The following is a 25,338-nucleotide window of genomic DNA, read 5'->3' as shown; positions in this document are numbered from 1 at the left end:
GCCTAGCACTGGCTATGGTGGCCATTTGGGAAGTGAACGGGTAGATGGATGATCTCTGTCTCTCTCTCTCTGCGACTCTGCTTTTTAAATAAATAAATCCTCAAAAAAGAAAAAAAAAAGTATTTCTGATCAACATGACATAATCAATGGTAACACTTTGATTTGATGGTATTCTAGCAACAGGGTCACAGGATAACCTTGACAAGCTCAAACATTTAGCCAGTAGCAGTCAACATTCAAACACACTTTTTTGCCAATCTGTCTCTCAAGGACCACAGAACACTGTTCCAATTCCAGATAATTCAGACTGAAACCTCAAGCTGGAAATGTAAATCAAGATAAGGCAGAAGAGCTGCCATTTCCCCCCTGACATCTGCTGTAGTTTCTAATATTCTTTAAGCAGGTAATGGAATTCACTGAACAGCCATCCTCTGATGCTTTCCCAGCACATTAGCCATGAGCTGGATTGGAAGTGGGGTATCCAGGACTTGAACCAACACCCATATGGGATGCCAGCGCCACAGGCAGCAGCTTAACCCGCTACACCACAGTGCCAGCCCCAAGAGACCAGATGATTACAGACAATTCACTGGGGCTGATAAGAGTTCAGTCAGTATCTGGAAATTTTTAACCACGTACTTTATTGGATGTTAACATCAAAGAAGGAATATTTTAAAAGTAAAGTCAAACCTTTAAGTTAATAATATTTTCAAGTTAACCACATAAAAATGTATTACTTTACATCTCCCCATGCTGTACACCCTATAACTGTACAGAAACTTCTGCATTTCAAAGCACTTGTCACTTATAAAGTGAAAGTGTTCAAAATGCTAGGTAAAAATCTTCCATGTTTAAAAAACAATACTCCTTTGGAATATTTCTCTTCCTTGTGCTTATAGATGACCTGAAATATCAAGCCAAAGTTCCTGGAAACTTTTCTGGAAAAAAATCATAGTAGACAAGGGCTAAGTGCAGACATAAGCAGCTCCATTTTATAGACAAAGTTTCGACCTTCCATTTTATTCCACTGGACTTCTTTGAATGGTCCACGAAGATGATTCCATTTGTTATCCTGTAAAACATCACTTTTTGGAAGATCTTTACACTGGTTACGAGGAAACTGAACCATGATCTTGCTGCCACTTTCAGGCCCATTACGAACTGTGGAGATAAACAAAAATATGAATATATTCATTTTCCAAACTAGAAAATAACAAAGATAAATGATACAACTTCACTCTACTATGAATACAAAAACCTTTATCCGTACTTTTATATATACATGTCTATCCATATACATGTGTATACATACACATAAACACACACACACATACACACACACCCCAGGCTGGGATAAATATTCATGAATTACTCTGTGCTATAAAGATGAAGCAAATGTAAATTTTGGCCTATACATTTTCAGGAAGTCACCTATATCTGTTAATTCATTCGATAATTCAATTAGAATCAGGACTGACAGTGAACTCAAAAGGCCTCCATAGCCTTGGCAACTCATGACAGGAGCCTAGGGTGATTACTGATGCCATAAACAAGAGTGTCAATTTGTTAAGTCAACAACAGGAGTCACTGTGCACTTACTCCTCATGTAGGATCTCTGTCCTTAATGTGCTGTACATTGTGATCTAATGCTATAACTAGTACTCAAACAGTATTTTACACTTTATGTTTCTGTGTGGGTGCAAACTGTTGAAAGCTTATTTAATATATACTAAACTGATATTCTGTATATAAAGATAATTGAAAATGAATCTTGATGTGGATGGAAGGAGAGAGGGAGCGGGAGAGGGGAGGGTTGTGGGTGGGAGGGGAGTTATGGGGGAGGGGAAAGCCATTGTAATCCATAAGCTGTACTTTGGAAATTTATATTCATTAAATAAAAGCTAAAAAAAAAAAAAAAAAAAGAATCAGGACTGAGAAGAGATGAAGGGAATTAAGAACTTCATGACTGGAGCTGGTACTGTGGTGTAGTGGGTAAAGCCACCACCTGCAGTGCTGTCACCCTAAATGGGCACCAGTTCAAAACCCAGCTGCTCAACTACTGATCCGGCTCTCTGCTATGGCCTGAGAAAATAGGGGAAGATGCCCAAGTCCTTAGGCCTCTGCCACCCACATGGAAGACCAGGATGGAATTCTTCATCTGGCCTAGACCTGGCGGTTGTGGACATTTGGGGAGTAAACCAGGGGAAGGAAGATCTGTCTCTCCCTCTAACTCTACCTTTCAAATAAATAAATACATCTTGAAAAAAAAAATTCCCTATTTTAATGACGTTTTAACTATTAGGAAAGAAGCAAAGCGTCCTACCTGCTACACTTCCCATCCATTTCCCTGCTGGTGTGCCCAGGAAGGCAGTAGAGGATGACCCAAGTACTTGGGCCCCTGCACCCATGTGGGAGACCAGGAAGAAGCTCCTGGCTCCTTGCTTCAGTTTGGTCCAGCTCTGGCCATTGTGGCCATTTAGGCAGAGATGTTCCAGAAGATGGAAGATTTTTCTGTCTATCCCTCTCTGTAACTTTGACTCTCAGATAAATAAAATAAATCTTTAAAAAAAAGTTAAAAAAAACAAAGGGCATACTATATTTAAAAAATATTTATTCAGAACAAATATTAGGAAATACTATCACACTATAACCATGGTACTCCAAATGTAAGTTTCAGCTAGAAAATATATGTGTGAGTACCTACTAAAATGCCCACTCACAGCAGATGCTTAATAAAATATTTCTCATCCCTGTCCTATCCCATTACCATTTTTAGGATCCAATATTATCCTTCCCACATGTAGCCATACATTTTCTTTTATTCATTATAGGTTCACGACAGCAAGAATAACAATGCTGATGGACACTTTTCAGATGATCTACTAGGCAAATATGCTGCCGTATTCTTGTTCTGAATAATAGCTATGATCAAATGTTTATGGTAAATACAACATTTACTTACTGCAGAAATAAATTATTCTTAAATATATTTAGTTATTAAAAAGCTAAATGTTAAAGCCAAACTCCCAATGGTTCCTTGACATTCAAAGCAGCACCGAATACCTGAAATAGCATAGTCGCCACTCGGGGAGGCCACTGTTATGGCCGAGGCATTGCCAATGCTCTCGATGGGCCCAAGTCCCACATGGTTACTGAAGCTGAGTACCTGCCAGCCCATCACCTTGGCTAGCTGTTGAACTGCATGCACCTGATGCTGTGACATCTGTGAATGAAAACGGAAACTTGAATGACAAACCACATAGATACTCACTTTGCAGGAACCTGACAACATGACTGTAAACTTTCACTGGGGTTTTCACTGCCTAGGCAACAACTCTATCTTATGTTTGAGAAACCCTCCCCTATATGACTATCAGGTAGAAGAAGCAGGACCCCATCTTCCATTGCAGAAGCTAAAATCACCAGATACTTGCTTTCTCTACCCACTACGGCCAGCTGGAGGCTCCCGCCTAGAACTTGATTGTAATATTAAAAGTGGCAGGTATGCTGAACAACCTCCAGGTGCCCTGAAGGGGCACCCTATTATCTCTCTCCACCCTATTATCTTCCTGGGAAGCTGACCTATATGGTTACATTAACAGCTTCTTATGACCTCTGGCATGAGGCTAGCTCAGGTAACGGGAGCCATGCAAGTAACGGGAGCTATCCAGTGGGATTCTTCAGGATGGCCAGGTCGAGTGAGGCCACCATCTTTATTCCCTGGTACCCTCGCTGTGAAGCTGTCTAGGCTAGCTAAATGTCTTGACAAAAGGGGGCCTGTTCTATGTGACTCTTCCTTTCAGGATTCCTTTAACTTCACTTCTCCCTCCCGTTAACCCCAGCTTAGAACTGGTTACTAACCCTGGGGCCTGGCTACCACGAGTAGCAGGTTACCACACTACCCATGATGGCTCTTCTACATATACAACTTAAATATGAAGTTTCTTCAAATTTGGAGAAAACAGAATTAAGGCATTTATTTTGATGCAAAAAACTTTTTAAAAAAATCCACACACAGATTTTTTCATAATACATACTTCCCATAAGCTTTTTTTTTTTTTTTGACAGGCAGAGTGGACAGTGAGAGAGAGAGAGACAGAGAGAAAGGTCTTCCTTTTCCATTGATTCACCCTCCAACAGCTGCCGTGGCCAGCGCACTGCAGCCAGCGCACCGCACTGATCCGAAGGCAGGAAGGAGCCAGGTGCTCATCCTGGTCTCCCATGGGGTGCAGGGCCCAAGGAGTTGGGCCATCCTCCACTGCCCTCCCGGGCCACAGCAGAGCTGGCCTGGAAGAGGGGCAACCAGGACAGAATCCGGCGCCCCGACTGGGACTAGAACCCGGTGTGCCAGTGCCACAAGCAGAGGATTAGCCTAGTGAGCCACGGCGCCGGCCTTTCCCATAAGCTTTTAAGACCCTTGTGGATCCTTAGTCAACAGATTTCCCGAGATCACCCTCCAGGGCACGGCACTGTTCCTTAAGACTCTGAATGCATGCTGCCAGCAGTAGTGAAGGCATTAGTGCCAGGGCAGCAATTTCCCTGGCTGTGGTTCTCTTCCTTTGGTCCAATCCATTTGCAAACCTTGTTCTCTTGATTTGTTATTGACTCTAGGGTACAACTAATAGCACTCCATTACATTTCTCTGTGTACTTAAGCTAACCAAAACTATTTTGGATGCAACCAGCCAAGAGCTATCATGTTCCACAAATGCATTTTATATTATGTGGCACTAAAGAAGCAAATTAGCAGGGCCAGCAGCATGGCATAGTGGATTAAGCCTCAGCCTGCAATGCCAGCATCCCATATGGGTGCTGGTTCTAGTCCTGGCCTCTTCACTTCTGATCCAGTTCCTTGCTAATGTGCCTGGGAAAGCAGCAGAAGATAGTTCAAGTGCTAGAGCCCCTGCACTCATATGGGGGACCTAGACGGGGATAAACTAGGTCCTGGCTTCGCCCTGGTTTGGCCCTGGTTGTGGCAGCCATTCGGGGAGTGAACCAGTGAATGGAAGATCTCCCTCTCTCTCTCTCTCTCTCTCTCTCCCTCTCTTTTCAAATAATAAATAAAAAAATCTTTTTTTAAAAAAAGTAAATTAGTATATGAGATTATTGCTCCTGGGATACACACAGACTATATATACTTTTTAATTATGTAGAAAAAAATAGAATCTTACATTTTCCCTTTCTCTAGTTTTCTTGGGTTAATACTAATCCACTTTCATGTGGTACCAAAGAGGTTGTAAATCTTGGCAAATAAATTACTTGCTAGTCTCAGAAACAGGTCCTTCATCTTAAACACAAACTGAGTAGAAACAAATCTATAGTCTATTAACACTTTCAGTTAGCAAGTAAGTTGAAAATGTGCCCTAAAATTAAATAGCAGAAGATATGGCTTTCTTCTTATACAATTTGCTACATTTGAATTATCTCTTACTCAATTTGTACAATAAGCAGTTATAGGGCCGGCGCTGTGGCTCAGTAGGTTAATCTTCCGCCTTGCGGCACCGGCACACTGGGTTCTAGTCCCGGTTGGGGCACCGGATTCTGTCCCAGTTGCCCCTCTTCCAGGCCAGCTCTCTGCTATGGCCTGGGAGTGCAGTGGAGGATGGCCCAAGTGCTTGGGCCCTGCACCCGCATGGGAGACCAGGAGAAACACCTGGCTCCTGGCTTCGGATCAGCATGGTGTGCCGGCTGCCCAGCACCGGCCGCAGCGGCCATTGGAGGGTGAACCAACGGCAAAAAGGAAGACCTTTCTCTCTGTCTCTCTCTCTCTCACACTATCCACTCTGCCTGTCAAAAAAACAAAAACAAAAACAAAAAACAATAAGCACTTATGAGGAAGGAGCTTAAGACTTAGAGACTGGGGCTGGCACATGGCATAGCAGGTAAAGCTTCAGTCATACAGTCATATGGATGCTGGTTCAAGTTTCAAGTCCCGGCTGCTCCACTTCCGATCAAGCTCCTTGCTAATGTTCCTGGGAAAGCCGTGAGAGATGGCCCAAGTGCTTGGGCCCCTGCACCTACGTGGGAAACTCGGAAGAAGCTCCAGGTTCCTGGCTGCAGATCAGCCCAGCTCTGGCCATTGCAGCCATTTGGGGAGTGAACTAGTGAACTGCAACTCTGCCTTTCAAATAAATAAATAAATCTTTAAAAAATTTTAAAAAAGACTCAGAGACTGCAGCTATTACCTGAGACAGAAGAAAATCCTGTAGTTCCTGCTCCTGATGAGACAGTGTAATTACTCTTCCATCTCTGTGCACAACTCGGATCTGCTCAACTCCAATATTCAACTGCAGCTGAATAGACCTTCAGAGACACATATACTAAAAATCAGAAACGTTCAAAATTATTTTACACAATACCACAGACAAAAACCTTAACATCAAAGAAAAACAATAGTTTTAATATCCTATGCCAACATTCATGGGAGGAGTCTTGCTGTGTTTAACCAGTCAGACTTACCCCAGACCACACTGAATACCAGCCTACTCAGATAGAGCACGGAAGCACAGCTTGTCAGCAGGCCAGTATCAGAGGCTCTCTATGGCAGTCCTTGTGGCAGGAGAGGCAGCTGTAGCCACAGCAGCAGATCCTGTGTCCTTGCATCACGATCCATATTGTGTATACGTGGGACCTGCCCTGGCTCAGAAACCTCATTCTTCATGGGAGCCATGGCTCCTGTAACAACTCCATAGGCATAGTTTCCCAGCTCCCCACAAGACTGCTGTGCCCATTTTTAAAAAGCACCCCATCCAGGGAAGTCCATGGGCAACCCATCAGGTATTTAAAATTCTTCTCAATCCAGATTCATTTTACCAATTTGGAATCACTTTCACTATATGCAATTTTGCTTAGTAATACAGATGGTATCGTTCCTTATCAGGTTGCCAAAGGATTAGAGTTATAGTTAACCAAAGGTCAAATTCTAATACAGAATGGGGAAAAAAAAATTTTTAACCTTCTCCTGAAATAAATCAGCAAACAAGTCAGAATATATACACTCCATTCAGTTGGCTTAGATCAAAGGAACGCATAAATAGCCACGAAGTCACATGCAGACAATGGCATTCTTCCAAATCAACTGACAAAATTGTAGCACGTAACATGCAAGAAATTGAACATCCCCCAAATCAAGTAATCTAGATGAACAAATGAAGAAAAAAAACCAGCATTGTTGTGGCCCCTTTGATAGTATGTCTTGTTTCTAACTTTGTTTTATAAATATTTGGAAATAAAGCATATGACAAAATCTACATAAAATTATAAATTTCATAAAGTTTGCAGTTTTATTTTTCCAAGAAAAATACAAATCAGAAGGCTTAAATACATGTATTCTTTTAACTTGTATATTTGATCTTATGCTTCTTTATGACTTTTCATTTTAAAAAAGAGTGCTTTAAAATCTCAACACAAAAAATAGCATTAAAACTTAATTTTTTGCTCCCTCTCCTAAGGGCAATGATTTTGTGTTCTATGACATGTTTCCCTCATTATGGATAGTCATGTCACTCTGAAATAAGGCAACTAACGTGAAAAATAAAAAGCACTAACAGACCATGACAAATATAAGTGGCTGGCTCAGAATGACTTCGGAAAGAGGACTCAGCTATATTTTGCCAGCTGTTAAGTTTTCAAGAAGCTTAAATGGAATCCCCATCAAACACCCTTTGATGGCTACTAGCCAACTGTATTAACTTGAGAATGTAAATTAAGTAGACTGCATCTTTCTGAATGGACACGCAGCTATCAGTCTGGTTTTACGGGCATAATCATGAAACAGATTAGACTAAGGAAAATATCAGATCAGGAGAGAACCACAAAACTTAGGATATTCTAAGCACAACACAGGAAGTATAGGATCTAATATAAATGGCCCTTCTCACTTTAAATATACTGGACTTGCCACAGCTTCTAAATAAGACCTGAAGCAAACCTGGAGTCTAAGCAGGTAAGGCAACCTTCTGTTGGGTTTGTTTTACTGTAGCTCAATTATGCGACATTTACCTCAAACATTTTTAGACATTCTTGCAAATATTCTATGGTTGATACAATTTACTGGAATATTATGCTACCACAGCAAATAAAAATAAAAAGCAAACATTGAAGCAACTGAATACATTAAATGCATTACTTTAATTCTGAACACTTACTTGCATATTTGTTCATATCCTTGTGATGTAATTAAAACTTTCACACTTGATTCATAAACATCATTGATATTTGACCAGTGAGCCTGTATCTGAGGATCCTCAATGCGACTTGCTAAGCTGTCAATGGTTGCAGCAGTTCTTTAAAAAGGAAAGTTAAAATTTAAATCACAATACAAAATGATATACGCCACTCATTAATTTTATGAAAATTTAAAAACTGGATGACTACTTCTAGAAAATACTAACATCTGAAAAAGAAAGATTTTTAAGAGAGGTAGAGGTGGATCTGAGAACCTCTTGCACATCATGTTAGCGTGCTGGTTCTTAGCTTCACACCACAGTACACTTACATCACCTAACCCAATTACCACATTCATGATGGGTTTACTCCCTTCTAACCACGTTCGGTTTCTCCTACTCAGGAAAGCTTACCAGGACACAAATGAAAAGGATAATTCAGTGGGTATTAACCTAACATAATCATTCATAAATGTCAGTACTTGATCCCTGGAACGCACCCACACCTAGACTCATTACTATAATGGAATTATAAGAGAAGGTACAGACATTTTACACAATTAAAACCTTATACACCAAAACAGAAAAATATGGTAAATACAAAAGAGAAATATGATTCATTAAGTGCTCATGGTTATCAAAGGCTGTACTAAGTGCTTTCATGAATTACAACACCTAGTCTTATTAATAGCCTTGTGCACTGGGTAGGCACCATTAGCATCTCCATTTTCCAGAAGAGAATAAAGTTTAGCAATGTTAACCAACTGGATCAAGATCACATAGCTATAAATGGTGTGATAAAACCTGGGAATGGAAATCCAGAGCCAAAAACCTGGGTATCTAACTCTAAAGCTGGTAATTTTTCCTTCCTATCTTACACACACCCATCAATAGCTGCCGCTTAGAGCTGAAGCAATAATCATGTAAATTAACCAAACAACCTTAGCTTGTAACTATCTGATTTAAGTATTTTATTAGAAAGAGAAAGAAAAGCCTAGAGATATTGAGAAGAGCCAGTGTTGACCACTGGTTCAGGGTTTGTTTGTTTACACTGCTGCTCTAGTACTGGTTTCTTAGTCTGGTAACTTTCTTTTGTTCTCCCATGATTTGTTTCCCTAACAATTCTGCAAAATTCCTACAGCAGACAGTGTTCCACTCAGTGTTACATAGACCAATAAAATGGAAATAGAAAATTTTCAGCAAACAAGAATTAGGAAAATAAAAATCATACCGTATTACATAACTATTAAAATATTTTTAAAAGTACTCAATAAAAGGTGAAAACCTATACAAGTAAAGGAAGGATAATAAAATTTTATGATCTCAGATTAAAAAAATACATCTTTAGTAAAAATACACATAAAAATAGTAGGTTAACAGCAGATCTCACCATATATGGTATTAAATGGTGTTTTTTTCATTATACTTTGTGTAAGTTGGAACTTTTTTTATAACTAGGGGAAAGTAACTTCTATAAAGCTTTGCCTCTTGCAAGAGTGTATTTACTACTCTGAAGTTCATAATGGTTCTGAAGACAGCTATTTCCATGCCTGTTTATTTTAAGAATATTTTTCTTTATGGTCAATCAGAAGTTTACAAGACAACAATACACTCAAGACAGTACCTTTGTAATTGAAATGGGTAAATGGAAAATAACAATAACCACATAATATTTTATTGTTTACCAAATGACCAAAATTAATGTGCTAATGAAACCATGTCTGTATAAATAAGACAAAAAACTGAAAACCAAAAATAACATCAACTACTAAATGACAATGTACCATGCTTGAAATCCTGGCATACTATCAATGCAACTTTTTTAAGCAGCGTGTATAAAGGAAAGAAAATGAGCTTGGGAGCTACACAGACTTGGGCAGAAATCCTGATTTTGTCACTTTTTAGCTGTAACCTGGAGCAGGTTGTGCGACTCCTCTAAGGCTCAATCTTCTCATCAGTAAGAATGGGTTAATACCATCTGCTCTGATGAGCAAGATTTAAATAAGTCAACAGAGAGGCAAGTACGTTCCAAACTCTAGGATGTGTAACAAATGAAAAAAAGACAGTGTGGGGCTCGGTGTTGTGGCTCAGCGGATTACTGCTGGAATGCTAGCATGTGGAATTTTAGTTTGAGTCCTGGCTGCTCCACTTCCTATCCAGATCCCTGCTAATGCACCTGGGAGAGAAGATGACCCCAGTGCTTGGGACCCTGTACCCACATGGGAGACCAAGATGAAGCTCCTGGCTGTTGTGGCCATTTGGGGACTGAACCAATGAATGGAAAGTATCTCTTTCTCCGTCTCTCCCTTTCTGTAACTTTGCCTTTCAAATAAATAAAATAATAAGCCTATAAAACAAAAAGATTTAAACCAATTCGCAAATAATTATCTCATGGACAAGTTACTGAAGATGACAGGTTTACATTCCTCATCAGTCATCCTTGCAAAATTTTAGTGCCACTACTAGAAACAATATATTTAGTTTGATGGGCCATGGATCTTAGTCTTTCTCATACTCAACAGGACCAGCCTGTTGAGTTGACTATAATCTGAGCTAGCCTCTTTTCTCTGGAATGAAAGGTTAAAGTACTCTAGAAATAACATAGATGAAATAATACAAAAAAACACTACAATTTCAAAGAAACGTGGTAACTTTGTTCAGCCTTACCTACTCCTCAGAAAAATATGCTTTGCTTGTTTAATGATTTTCTCCAGAAGGCCTTCACTGGATTGTAAAGAATTAATTTCATTTTTATCAAAAGCCTGGGGACCTGAAAGTCTCATTCTCTTGTGGCCGAAGGGTGCACTTGCTGGATGAGGCATCATGATGGAACTCAAGGTCTGTTTATGAAACTAACAGAAACAGCCAGTTCAAGTCATCAGTATGCATGTAGTAAACAATACAATAGTTCATCAAAGCACAGCTCACATTTTAAAAACACTGAAAGCAATGCAATTTGAACCACATATAAAAGCAATCCTGGCACAGAGATAAATGCTAGTATAATGCAAGTCTATAGAGAAAAGTCCCTCTGAAATTATAGTTTTTAGTTTTAACAAGTATTCTTCATTGAGTCTCATTAACAGAACACATGCAATCTATAGTTATTAAATTATACTAGGGCACATCAAAAACTTTCTGGAATATTAAAAATAAGTTTATTTTGGGGAAAGAAACTTTGAAAGCCATGCTTATCTAACTTTGAAGTTTACAAACCTAGCTGCCTAAGAGAAGCCCCTGAAGATAGGTTAAGACGCCTAGAACGCCAGCATCCCTATGGGCGCCAGTTCGAGTCCCAGCTGCTTCACTTACCATCCAGTTCCCTGCTAATGCACCTACGAAAGCAGCAGAAGATGGCCCAAGTGCTTGGGCTCCTGCTGTCCACGCGGGAGACCTAGAATAAGCTCCTGTCTTCGGTCTGGCCAAGCCCTGGCCATTGCGGCCATTTAGGGAGGGAATGAGTGGATGAAGACCTCTCTCTCTCTGCTCCTTCCTCTCCCCCTTTTGTAACTCTGCCTGTCAAATATATACATAAATCTTCCAAAAAAAAAAAAAACCTGGTCCTGGGGCTGGTGTTGTGGCTCAGAGGATAAAGCTGCAGCCTGTAATGCCAGCAACCCATACGGGTGCCAGTTCGTGTCCAGGTGCTCTACTTCAGATCCAGCTCCCTGCTAAGTCCTGGGAAAAGCAGCAGAAGATGGCCCAAGTGCTTGGGCCCTCACTATCCATGTGGGAGATCTGGAATAAGTTCCTGTCTTTGGCCTGATCCAGCCCTAGCTGTCATAGCCATCTGGGGAGTGACCAGCAGATGGAAGACCTCTCTCTTGTAACTCTTTCAAATAAATAAATTAATCTTTAACAAAATGTTAAAAAATAAAAACACTGACCCTTACTCCATCACAATCAACTCAATCAGATTTTGGGGTACGTACAAGGCTGGAATCTATATATCTATGAAGTTTCTCAGGAGGTTCTACAAAAATTAGCCTAAACTGCAAACCAGCACTCTGGAAACACAACTTTGGACTATGTCTTGAAGTCACTGAATATTTCCATTCTCAAGCAGTGGCAAAATATGCTCCCTTGTCTCCTACCATCAAAATGACCCTTCCCACTGGAGCCATTAGCATATACTTCGTATACCTCCACTATAAAACCTGCTGTATATTTCTTTCAGTATAAGGAATGCTTGGGAAAAGGGACAGTACTCTGATTATCTGTGTTATCTTAGCACACAGCAAGGTTCCTTCAAATCAGATAGTGAATGTTGCTGCTATGTGAATAATCAAGACTCAGTACAAGAAGTTTGCGCAAATCCACTGCCTTAGACAATTCAAAGAAAGACATTTATTTCATTACCTCTCTAATCAGTAGATGCAAATTGTGCTCTAATACATAAAGGTGATCTTCTGGACTTTGCTTCTCAGAGGCAGACTTTTGAGATTTCTTATCATTTGAGGAATGGCACAAAGAAATGGATAACTGCAAGCCTATTCATAAAAAAGAAACAGGACAGGGGTAAACAATCTACAATGCGGAAACGCACAAACTGTCTTCATGAATGACAATCACAGCCTATTCTCAAAACACATACTCTATGGGGCCAGCGCTGTGGCATAGAGGGTAAGGCCATCGCCTGAAGTGCCAGCATCTTATATGGATGCCCTTTCGAGCCCCAGCTGCTCCACTTCCAGTCCAGCTCTCTGCTATGGCCTGGGAAAGCTGCGGATGGCCCAGGTCCTTAGGCCCCTGCACCCATGTGGGAGACCTGGAGGAGGCTCCTGGCTCCTGGCTTCGGACAGGCGCAGCTCCGGCCGTTGCAGCCATCTGGGAAGTGCACCAGTGGATGGAGGACCTCTCTCTCTGTGTAACTCTTTTGAATAAATAAAATCTTAAAAAAAAAAAAAAATACTCTAAACTTAATGATCAAGTCCATGATTAACATTTGCCCATCATTTATGAATACAATAAACTGCTATGTATTTTTTTTAAGATTTTATTTATTTATTTGAGAGGTAGAGTTACAGACAGTGAGAGGGAGAGACAGAAAGGTCTTCCGTCCACTGGTTCACTCCCCAAATGGCCTTAATGGCCGGAGCTGTGCTGATCTGAAGCCAGGAGCCAGGAGCTTCCTCTGGTCTCCCACATGCGTGCAGCGGCCCAAGGACCTGAGCCATCCTCCACTGCTCTCTCAGGCAACAGCAGAGAGCTGGACCGGAAGAAGAGCATATATGAGATGCATATGAGATGCCGGTGCTGCAGGCAGAGGATAAACCTACTGTGCCATGGTGCCGGCCCCACTACTATGTATCTTAACAATTCAAATTCTGTTGCCCTGTAACATGACCATTGATTTTCACTTGTGGTTAAAGAGTGGTGAACAGAAGTTACATAGTCATTTACTTATTCCTGCTCTAAAAAAACAAAACCAAGGCCAGGCATTTGGTCTAGCAAAGATGCTGGTTAGATTCCTGCATCTGGGGCTGGCACTATGACGTAGTGGGTAAAGCTGTTGCCTGTAATGCTGGCATCCCATATGGACACTGGTTCGAGTCCCAGCTGCTCTGGCCATTGTGGCCATCTGGGGAGTGAAGCAGCAGATAGAAGACTTCTCTCTCTCTCTGCCTCAGCCTCTCTCTAACTCTGCCTTTTAAATAAAATAAATGAATTCCTACATCTGGGGCTGGTGTTGGGTGCACTGGGTTAAAGCCTCGGCCTGCTGGTATCCCATATGGGTGCCAGTTCGGGTCCCGGCTGTTTCTCTTCCAGCTCCCTGCTAATGTGCCTGGGAGGGCAGTGGGAGATGGCCCAGGTGCTTGGGCCCCTGCACCCACATTGGAGACTGGAAAGATGCTCCTGGCTCCTCCAGGCTTTGGCCTGGACCAGCCCTAGTCGTAACAGCCATTTGGGAAGTGAACCAGTGGAAGGAAGACCTCTCTCTGTCTCCACCTCTCTCTGTAGCTCTGCCTTTCAAATAAATAAAAGGAAAGAAAGGGAAGGAAGGGAAGGAAGGAAAGGAAGGAAGGTAGATTCCTGCATTCCACATCAGAGTGCCTGGCTTCTGACTTTAATGGCTTCTGACTTTAACCTGGCCTGGCCCCAGATGTTGCGAGCATTTTAGACTTAGAATAACACTTGTCCCAATGTAACATTTTTTTTATTATTATTGACATCTCTTGAGACAACAAGGAAGGATCTCTGAAAAAATATCATTTCAAAGCAACTGCTGCTGGAAGGGCTAATAGCCTAGCAGTTACTATGTCCTCACTATATCACAGTACCTGGGTTAGATGCCCAGTTCTGGTCAGCTTCCTGTCAGCGCAGGCCCTGGAAGGCAGTGGTGGTAGCTGAAATAATTGGGTTCCTACCACCTACATATGATACCTGGAGTGAGTTCTCAACTCCTGAATATAGCCAGGCCTAGTCCTAGCTGTGTAGGTGTGAATCAATGGACTGAACATTCTGTCTCTCACATTAATAAATATTAAAATTAAAAAACCCAACTGTTGATGAACAGTAACCATGCTAGTGCAAATTTATATATATATATATATATATAGTTTTACAATCCAGGAGTTACACTACTTAGAACGCAAATAGAACTAGTGGTGTAGTCTGTGTTACATGCTTTATTGGCTACCATTACAGATCGTATACAACATCTTTGCTCTTATTGTTTTCCCAATACACCCAAACCACCCCCTTTTGTTCTATTCCCCAAATCACAAAGTCCTATTTATAGGTCTCAAAAGGGTTGGTTGCTCTTACTTGGAAAGGGCTGAGAGATAATCTGGTTTTTCACCACAATGTGAGGGATCTGTGACTTAATTTGAACAGCTTCTCGAGAAAGCTGTGCAAAAATTTCTTTACACAAGAGAACATTTTGTGCTGCTTCTAATTTTGTCTGCCAATGTGGGGAACCTGAAAGAATAAATACATGGATATCAATTATCCACAATATTATGTATTAACCAGTTTAAATATTGACATCAATACATGACAATAGTTCAGAAAACACTGATTTACAGCATATTCCTTCCAAAAATACAAAAATTTCATTTCTTTTAAACAGAAAAACTAGTAAATGAATTAAATCTTAAAAAAAAAATCTGCACAGCTACTAATAGTCTACTTAAAAATTACAGAGAGTAGATTTCCAATTTTTCTTACTCCAAAGCACCTATTTTTCCTAAATAGATTCACCTTCAGTTTATGTGTAAATCAAAGCTCAGATAAGATTAGAGGTTAGAAGATATAACATAACTATACCTGGTTTGGATTTGGGCAAAGGTCGTTTGAAGAGGTTAACTGTGCCAAGATCACCTATGTCTGGAGCCTGCTTTTGAATTGAAACCTATGTGACAATAAAAACATTAAAAAAATGTTAGCAGATTAGCTTCATGGCTACTAATATGAAATTAGTCAACAAATACTTTGACAAATACCTTGATATATGCAGATCCCTCTAAATCACTAGGAATTTGGACATCAAGGGGACAATAATCTTCAGGTATCTTCTTATCTAGATCAATATCTGTATTCTTTATTACTTCAAATGTACCATGATGGGGAAAGAGAGACCCTAATGGGGTATTTAAAAATAGGAAAAAAAAGTTAACATATTGACATAATAATTAAGTATATGATACTTTATATCCACACCATTAAATCATAAATTAAATTCCCACTAAACATATGTGATTTGAGGCACTCAAGCAGGAATGGACAGCAAAGGAAGAAACACGGAAAGTTAATCAGCTTAAAAAAAACCCTTAGTCTAATGGTACTATTATAATACAAGGTACACAGGCCATCCTAGTTGTCCTATTCAAGTCAAGTTTTAATAAAAATGGTTGTAACTCTAGAAATCAGTTCCTCAGAATTAAACCTTAGGAATGAAATACTTCTGGAGCTCAGCTTCTGTAACGTAATTGTAAATGATGTGTTCCGACTCCAGCAACAGAAAAATAAAGTGCACACATTTTTTCCATCTGTACCTAAATTTTCACATTTCTCGTGTAGTTCAGAAGTTGGGGTATTTTTTTTCTTGGACTGCTGAATTTTTCTGAGAAATGGATGGTTAAATTTTACTGCTATATTATAACAGAGGAAGAAGATGTTCAAGAGCATCTCACAACTGAAAACACTGTAATCAAATTCTTTCAAATCAGGAGTAATAACTGACTCAGTGACTTGTACAAGAAGCACCTACACATTTTTACTTCTGGAAAAGAACATATCTAAAACTAAAACATCTTGATGAATTCATTTCTGTCATGGGAATTAACCTTCAGAATGCAGAGGCACTTGGGTCCTCCAGCATTTGTCTTAATTATCTCACCTTAGCCTCTTTTAATTTTTTTCCAAAGATTTATTTATTTATTTGGAAAACAGAGCTACAGAGAGGCAGACAGAGAGGTCTTCCATCTGCTGGTTCACTCCCCAAATGGCAGCAACGGCCACAGCTGCGCTGACCCAAAGCCAGGAGCTTCTTCTGGGTCTACCACGTGGGCGCAGGGGCCCAAAGACTTGGGCCATCTTCCACTGTTTTCCCAGGCACATTAGCAGGGAGCTGGATTGGAAGTGGAGGAGCTGGGACTCAAATTGGCACCTGTATAGGATGTCTGCCATGCCACAGCACCAGCCCTTATCCTCCTTTAATTTTAGGATAATGAAGGTTTGCTCTGGTAATGAATCATTTTAGATATCACTCTAAACTTTATTGCAACTATTACAACCAGAGCTCCTTGTCTCATCATTTGGCATTCAAAGCCTTTACCACACTGAGCTGTGAACCTTACCAATTTTTACTAAATAGCTGCCCTGATTATCCCACAGCAATTTACAAGGCACTGCCATCATTATCTTATAAAGCTGCCTATTACAACTCAGCAACAAAGAATTTATACCAAAGGATTTGAATTCAACATCATCCAACTTTCATGTATTTCAAAAAAGCACATTCTTTAAGTATGTTCTTTTGGCTGAAGGACAAAAAGAAAATCCAGTGCTTTCACCATCCTTTCTCTTCATCTAGGAATGTGAAGACAGGTTAGCAGACTAAAGAGGTGCAAAAAGAATGAGGAAGAATAGAAATGTTTCTCTTAGCCTTTCACATGCGGTTTTTAAGGGTTTTAAGTAAGGCCACAGAAGAGTCTGGTTCTACCTTATTTCTGATTTAAATGTCAATTATAGTTCAGGGTGTGTTAGCAAACAAACAAATTACATCTTTGAACTTTCCGACAAATGTACCTAAAAGGTTTTCAAATTAGGCTCTGATAAGAGTGCCTCTGGATTATGCTTACAGAGATTAAAATTTTAAAAGGTAATATGTAGCTGAGAAACATCAGAGAAAGATGTGTAACATAACAATCAACCCTATAGACCTACACAAAAATGTTTTTAACGATTATCTGTACCTGCACTTCTGTAGCTCAGATCTCCAAGAATTTTATCTCCAACCTTTCTGAGTTTCCAGTGTTGCCTTAGTCTCAAAAGTTCAGAGTTGAAGTCTCTCTGCAGCTTGTTTTCCTGGTTTTCAGTAACTGATTTAGTCAGTCTTTCTGCCCCCTTCAATAGAATCTGTGCTGCTCCTGCAAGTGACTTCTTCTTGGAAATCAACTGCAGTGTCTGAGGATTACAGCAAAACAAAAAGCCACTCTAAACCTGCAGTTTGTATTATTTTAAAAAGACTTTAAAATTATACACGAAAATATTTACTCTAGAAAAAATTTAGAACTTAAAGAAAAACAAAGTAGGGGAGGGAGAAGTACACAGAACAATGCTTTTAAAAAAACAAGCTATTTCTTTGGTCAACTCACATAAAGACTTACATTAAACCAAAAACACAAGGACTGGAAGTCAGAACTACCCACTGCGTCAACTCTGCCCAGCCTACAGTGGAGTCCTCTTATATGTATTGGTTTTCCTTTCCTTATATGCTCCCCCTCAACCCTGTTTCCATGTATATTTTTGCGGCCCTCAGTGTACTTTTGATTAGTACATAATCTCTGCTTGAATGCAATCCATATGATGGCAGAAACCACTATATCCACAGGCCCTAAAATAATACCTAGCACATATTTGATTTAATGAGTAAATGAATGACTAATGAGTATAATTATGAAATTATATTACTACAAACCATTATAATACTTTTAGAATTAGAACTGAAATAATGCATTAACATCATATACATTTCCAAGAATGTTTTGGAAAACTGGTCACAAACTAAAATCCATATCATATATGAGAATACTTTAAAAATATCATGAAAAAAATGGAATTAAAAGTTTATTTTGGGGGCTGGCGTTGTGGCATAGCAGGATGCTTCCCGCAACACTAGCATCCCATACGGGCAGCTGTTCAAGTCTCAGTTGCTCTTTTTCTGATCTAGCTTCCTGCTAATGGTCTGGGAAAAACAGAAGAAGATGGCCCAAGCACTTGGGCCCTTGCCACCCACATGGGAGACCTGGAAGAAACTCCTAGCTCCTGGCTCCTGGCTCCTGGCTCTGGCCTGGCCCAGTCCCAGCCACTGCAGCCATCTAAGCAGTAAACCAGTGGATGGGAGATCTCAATCTCGATCAATCGATCTCTCTCGCTGTAAATAAACAAATCTTCAAAAATAAAAGGCTTATTTTGGTGTAAAAAATTTTTTGACATCAGGCAGTTTTTTCATAATATGCATTTTCCATCAAGTTTTTGGAGATGCCATTATATAATACAAACAGAGAGCACAATCACCACCGAAGGTGATTAACCAGATATATTTCCAAAAAACTAGGTTTAATGAAAGAAAGTTTTAGCTATGTGAAAATCACAATCATATAAAATGCCACAGACATCTTTTGACTGTAAAAGGGAACCTAACGCAAAGATCCTGGAGATTCTAAGAAGTTACTGGTGGCTCCTCTCTGGGAAAAGTGCAGAATGGTGGAAGTGCGGGTGAGACTGGAGTTCTAGATCTCAGTTCTCTAACTACCGGATTAACTGCAACCTGAGCACAACACAAATCTCTCTGCGCTCTAGTCTTCCACCTGAAAAGTGAAAGAAGCAGATTTAATGAATGCTAGGAAGTCTTCCAGAACAATGTGCCTGAAGTCTGAAACTATTATTCACTTGATTTTATTTATAAACAGCTGCCTTTCCACCAATAACTTGGTCATGATTAACATGGCTCTGATACTTGTCTTCCTTATGACCTCTTAAGTGGTCACCAATTCTTCTGCTGTTGCCTCTTTTTCATCTTCAAATATTCAAAAATTGAATACTTTTTTTTTTTTTTTTATTTTTGACAGGCAGAGTGGACAGTGAGAGAGAGAGACAGAGAGAGAAAGGTCTTCCTTTGCTGTTGGTTCACCCTCCAATGGCCGCCGCTGCAGCCAGCGCACCGCGCTGATCCGATGGCAGGAGCCAGGAGCCAGGTGCTTTTCCTGGTCTCCCATGGGGTGCAGGGCCCAAGCACCTGGGCCATCCTCCACTGCACTCCGTGGCCATAGCAGAGAGCTGGCCTGGAAGAGGGGCAACCGGACAGAATCCGGCGCCCTGACCGGGACTAGAACCCGGTGTGCCGGCGCCGCAAGGTGGAGGATTAGCCTATTGAGCCACGGCGCCGGCTTGAATACTTTTTTTTAAACCAAATATCAACAATTCTACACAGCTTTCAATATTATCCTCAATTTGGTTTACCTTTTTTTTTTCTTTTTTTTTTTTTTTTTTTGACAGGCAGAGTGTATAGTGAGAGAGAGACAAAGAGAAAGGTCTTCCTTTGCCATTGGTTCACCCTCCAATGGCCACCACGGCTGGCACGCTGCGGCCGGCGCACTGCGCTGATCCGAAGGCAGGAACCAGGTACTTATCCTGGTCTCCCATGGGGTGCAGGGCCCAAGCACTTGGGCCATCCTCCACTGCCTTCCCAGGCCACAGCAGAGAGCTGGCCTGGAAGAGGGGCAACCGGGAAAGAATCCGGCGCCCCGACCGGGACTAGAATCCAGTGTGCCGGTGCCACTAGGTAGAGGATTAGCCTATTGAGCCGCGGCGCCGCGCTGATTTACCTTTTCTAACCAGTCCTTTATAAAAGGTGGGGAGATTAGAAAGGAAAACTGAGACTTATAGAAAATAATTTGCTGGTGCCGGTACTGTGGTGCAGCAGGTAAAGCCACCGCCTGCAGAGCCGGCATCCCATATGGGTGCTGGTTCGAGTCCCGGTTGCTCCACTTCTGATCTAGCTCTCTGCTATGTTCTGGGAAAGCAGTAGAAGATAGTCCAAGTCCTTGGGCCCCTGCACCCATGTGGGAGACCTGGAAGGAACTCCTGGCTCCTGGCTTCGGATCAGCACAGCTCTGGCTGTTGTGGCCAATTGAGGAGTGAACCAGCGGATGGAAGACACCTCTCTCTCTCTCTCTCTCTGTCTCTCCTTCTTTCTGTGTAATTCTTTCAAGTAAAATAAATAAATCTTTAAAATAATAATAATAATAATTTGCTTAAGGTCTCAAAGCTAATGAAATATGATATGAATCCAGGTCTTTTTGCCTCCAAAGCCTTTTTATCACCACATTTCTATGGTTTTTGTTTTTTTTTTTTTTTTTTTTTTTTTTTGACAGGTAGAGTTATAGACACTGAGAGAGAAGAGACAGAGAGAAAGGTCTTCCTTCCATTGGTTCACCCCCCAAATGGCCACAACAGTCAGAGCTGCACCGATCCAAAGCCAGAAGCCAGGTGCCTCCTCCTGGTCTCCCATGTGGGTGCAGGGGTCCAAGCACTTGGGCCATCCTCCTCTGCCCTCTCAGGCCACAACAGAGAGCTGGACTGGAAGAGGAGCAACCGGGACCAGAACCCAGCGCCCATATGGGATGCTGGTGCCATAGGGAGAGGGTTAACCAAGTGAGCCATGGTGCCGGCCCCCACATTTCTATGTAATGTATCATAGATCAATGATCCAAGCTGTAAGAATCTGTTAATATTTGGGAACCCTTGAAGTATTACATTATTAATGAAACTTAACTCTTCTAAAGGTATCCAATAAAAAATAGATATAGGAGGTACAGTGTTATACCTTTGTTCTGGATCAGTTAAGTTTGTAAATCTTCATCTGGACTTAATTTTGCAAGAAAGGAAAAGGTAACAATAAGCACACAGACAAAAAATGATTGTAGAACTTAATAGTAAAAAATAGCTATTCTTCAAATACCTGTTTTGCAGCAAGTGCATCCTGAGAGACGGGATCAAGAGTCATAAACTTTTTATCCCTAACAATACTGAGAACATCATAGAGAACACACATCTCTGTCAAGGCACTTCTCAAATTGTTCCTCACTGAGTCCCAAGGCCAAAGGGAAGGCTGAAATTTTACCAACCCTAAAAAGAGAAAAAGAATTACAGAAGTATTGGTTACACTGAATAAAAGAAAATTCATTTAGAAAGTTAAAAGTATTAACAAGAGAAATAATGAATTTTATTTCAACTTACTCTTTTATCCCATTTCCTGCATCCTTTCTTGAATCTCTCTTAACATTTAAAGTGGCATTCATACAACGTCAAACAAATAGCACATCTAACTTCTACAGGATGAATCTTTAATTACAACAGTATAGGGTAGGCAGTCTATCTTTCAAAACTCATACAAATCTTTTTTTTAAAAAAAAACTTTTTCTTCCAGCTTTTGGAACTTGAATTAAGTAATTGTGGAAAATTTCCAAAGTACAGAAAGGCATAAAACCAAAAATGACCTTTAATGCCATTATTAGCATTTCTCCCTTTTTTTAAAGTAAAATACATGCTCACTGTATAAAATTCAAACAATGGAGAACTAGAGAATAGTTTTCTTTCACTCCCCATCTAATTCTCTCCTCTCTTCAGGATCACCATTAACATCTAGAGGGACCAATGTGGTGGCATAGTGGGCTAAGCCTCTGCCTACGGCACCAGTATCCCATATGGACGCCAGTTTGAGTCCCAGCTGCTCCTCTTCCGATCCAGCTCTTTGCTGCGGTCTGGGAAAGCAGTAAAACAAGACCCAAGTGCTTGGGCCCCTGCACCTGCATGAGAGAACTGGAAAAAGCTCCAGGTTCCTGGCTTCAGATCAGCCCAGCTCCGGCCACTGCGGCCATTTGGGGAGTTAATTAGCGGAGGGAAGACCTTTCTCTCTGTCTCTCCCTCTCTCTGTCTATAACTATGCCTCTCAAATAAATAAAATCTTTAAAAAAAAAATCTAGAGCACAGCCTTTCAAAGGTTCTTCTACATATTTATATGTATATATATATATATTCCCATTTTCTAAGATTTGTCTTTTTCTCCACTTAAATGTCATGGATACTTCCAAACAGTACATAATAGATCCACTTCCTTCTTTTACTACTGATGTTATAAAGCATGATGTACGATATATTTAACCACTCTAATATAATAGACCTGCAGACTGTTTCCAACAATGCCCATGGTAGTTATCTTCAACATTTACCTGCATAGATGGACAACTTTTTCTGTAGGCTAAATTCTTAGAGGTAATATTAGTGGATCAAAAGAGCTGCACATTTAAAACTCTGGAACACAGGCTGGCACTGTGGCAGGTAAAGCTGCCACATGTGGTGCTGGCATCCCATATGGGCACGGGTTTAATTCCTGGCTGTTGCACTTCCAATCCAGCTCCCTGCTAATGGACCTGGAAAAGCAGTGGAAGATGGCCCAAGTCCACATGCACCCATGTGTGAGACCCGGAAGAAGCTTCTGGCTGCTGGCTTTGGTCCATTGTGGCCATTTGGGGAGTGAACCAGCAGACAGAAGATCTCTCACTATAACTCTGCCTTTCAAATAAATAAATAAATCTTAAAAAAAAAATTCTGATACACATTACACTGCCAAAACAACTAACAAAAGTCTCAACCAATTGACAGTCCCAAAACTGAATAGTAATATCTTATATTTCTGCCATTACAATGCAAGAAGATAATATGTTAATGATGTTTCACTTTGCTTCTCCCCACTAGTCAGACTGAGTTATCTCATGCTTACTAGCATCTGCAGTCTACGAGTGATTGTTTATACCTCTGGCCTATTTTTCCAAACAGCTTTCTTTTCAGCCTCTTTGAATATCAGAGTTATCAACCAGTTGTGTGTGACCTGTGTTGCAAATACTTTTTCCAGTCTGTCACTTACTGTCTTACTTTATGTATGACATCTTTTCCCATTATTTTTAAATATCATGAAATTGATACATCTATCTTTTCCTTTATAACATCTATTTCCTATCTTAAGATCTGTCCTATTACTAAAGTTAAATGACTATTCTTTTATTATTTCTTCCAACATCTTGTTTTTCCCTCTTGTCATTTGGCACTTTAATCCCCATGGAAATTTTTTTTGTGTGAGTTCTGAAGTAATATTTAACCATGTCCCCCAAATGCACCTCTAATTGTCCAAACATCAGCAGTCTGGAATGCCATCTTTGAATTCCAATTGATGGGTCTTTTGCATAAAGCAAAAATTGTGATTTCAAGAAACATTCCTGACAAAAATGAGAACCTGGAACCCACTCATATTATTTCAATTCTTTCCTAAGTAGTCTCCTGGCTTCCAATCTGGCTTCCTCTATACATCATTTACAAAGACTAAAGTCGTCTTTAAGAAAACCATTCGTCTCTACATAGAAATCTTCTGAAAGTTGACTCCAGTTGTCCTTCTAATAAAAGCCAAACGCTTATCCACCCTGGCCTCCCAGGCTCTACATCATCTGCCCCATCACTGCGGCCAACACAGCCCTCAACAGATGCTACTATCATCTCCACACTGCACGAGGAAGCAAAGTGTAACATTCGCCCAAGGTCAGACGGCAATCAGCGGCAGAACCGCGAACCCACAGGGCCCTTACCCGCCAAGCGTGCCCCACGACGGGCGCGCGATGAAACGGAATGATCCAAACTCTCCACCAGTGACAATGTCTCAAAGGACCCCCTCCCTCCAGGAGACCCGCACAAGAGGAGGCGTAGGTCAAGCAGTGTCTTAACTGTCGGGTAGCAAGACGACGATCACGCACACAATGACGACTGCGCCCAGGAGATGCTTTCGAAGGACCCACGCCCAGCATCTCGTCCAGCTCAGGAGAGAGGCAGGGGCAATTCACCCAGACAGGCGCACGGGCCTTACCTTCCTCGTCGTCCTGGTCCGCGCTGGACCCGGCGCCAGCCCAGTCCTGCGCGTCGCCCTCCGCCCCCGCCGCCTCCTCCTCCTCGGAGCCCGAACCCTGGCTGAAGTCGATGCGCTGGGCCAGCCGCGCCAGATTCTGCGACATGGACAGCGGCTGCAGGTAAGTCTCGGTGCCATCCAGGCCCACCTCTTGGACCTGCTTCTCGCAGGCCGATTCGATGCTGATCCGAACCGCGCGCACCCCCGACATGCTGGTGGCGTCGGCGAGCAATGGGGGGTAGCCCCGCGCGAGCCGAAAACCGAGGTAGATGCTGAGCCGCCTCTGAGGGGAAGCCGGAACCCAGACCGCGGACGCTAGGGAAACCAAACGCAGCTCTGCAGCCGGAAACAAAGCCCGAAACCCAGCGAAGTTCCCAGAATGCACTGCAAGGTTCCCGCTCCGTGTCTCTCCGAACGAAACTGGGCAGGCGCTACAGACAAGGGCTTCCGGTGAATCCCAGTACAGGGTCGGACGAACTTCCGGGCGTGTGGAGGGCTCCTCCGGCAGCTACCGTGAAGGAGGGATCTAGGTTCCGAGAGCGTGCAAACCCAAAGGTCAGATTTGGGGCTTTCAACTAGAGTAGGAACATTTCACAAGTTATAAATTAATTAAGAGTGTAGTTTGAGTGAAACAATAATACTAACCACCACTTAAAATTATACTACATAATTAGTTTCCCATTGATTGTAAACTGTATTAACAGTGCCTATCTCCTATAAACATAATAGAGCCTGACAAGTAATATGGGCTTAATAAATATTTATTTCATGATGAGGACAAAGAAGACTAAGATGTAATAATATGACTTCGGAGTCCTCAAGAAAGTATCTCCTTAGTAATAATTCCATAAGGAATGATACATTATTTTGTATTTCAAAACTCTATAGATTTGTCTAATTGTATTCCATTTATATTTTTATTTATTAGACAGAGAGACAGAGACAGATGGATCTTCCATATGCTGGTGAAGAACCAAAGTGACTCCATTTTAAA

General features: G+C 41.2%; 1 protein-coding gene across 1 annotated transcript; it reads right to left on the bottom strand.

Moving 5' to 3' along the window:
• Positions 1-618: 618 nt before the first annotated feature.
• On the bottom strand, positions 619-24,919 carry MED17 (mediator complex subunit 17). The gene is made up of 12 exons (XM_070076770.1): positions 24,306-24,919; positions 21,354-21,520; positions 17,584-17,794; positions 15,610-15,746; positions 15,434-15,518; positions 14,933-15,085; positions 12,524-12,654; positions 10,832-11,016; positions 8,147-8,284; positions 6,185-6,302; positions 3,064-3,223; positions 619-1,161 (listed from the first exon to the last, which is right to left on the bottom strand). The coding sequence occupies exons 1-12, from the start codon at positions 24,553-24,555 to the stop codon at positions 950-952; spliced, it is 1,947 nt and encodes a 648-aa protein (XP_069932871.1). The 5' UTR covers positions 24,556-24,919; the 3' UTR covers positions 619-949.
• Positions 24,920-25,338: the final 419 nt, after the last annotated feature.

This window comes from Oryctolagus cuniculus, chromosome 1 (assembly GCF_964237555.1).
Source record: "Oryctolagus cuniculus chromosome 1, mOryCun1.1, whole genome shotgun sequence".
Lineage (NCBI taxonomy): Eukaryota > Metazoa > Chordata > Mammalia > Lagomorpha > Leporidae > Oryctolagus > Oryctolagus cuniculus.
This window is presented reverse-complemented; position numbering and strand designations above follow the sequence as displayed.

Coding starts and splice junctions, on each gene's coding strand:
- MED17 (XM_070076770.1), bottom strand. CDS start 24,555: ATGTCGGGGGTGCGCGCGGTTCGGATCAGCATCGAATCGGCCTGCGAG. Junction 15,519..15,609: donor AGGGATCTGCATATATCAAG/GTATTTGTCAAA, acceptor ATTGTCACATAG/GTTTCAATTCAAAAGCAGGC. Junction 12,655..14,932: donor TATCTCTCAGCCCTTTCCAA/GTAAGAGCAACC, acceptor TTTTATGAATAG/GCTTGCAGTTATCCATTTCT.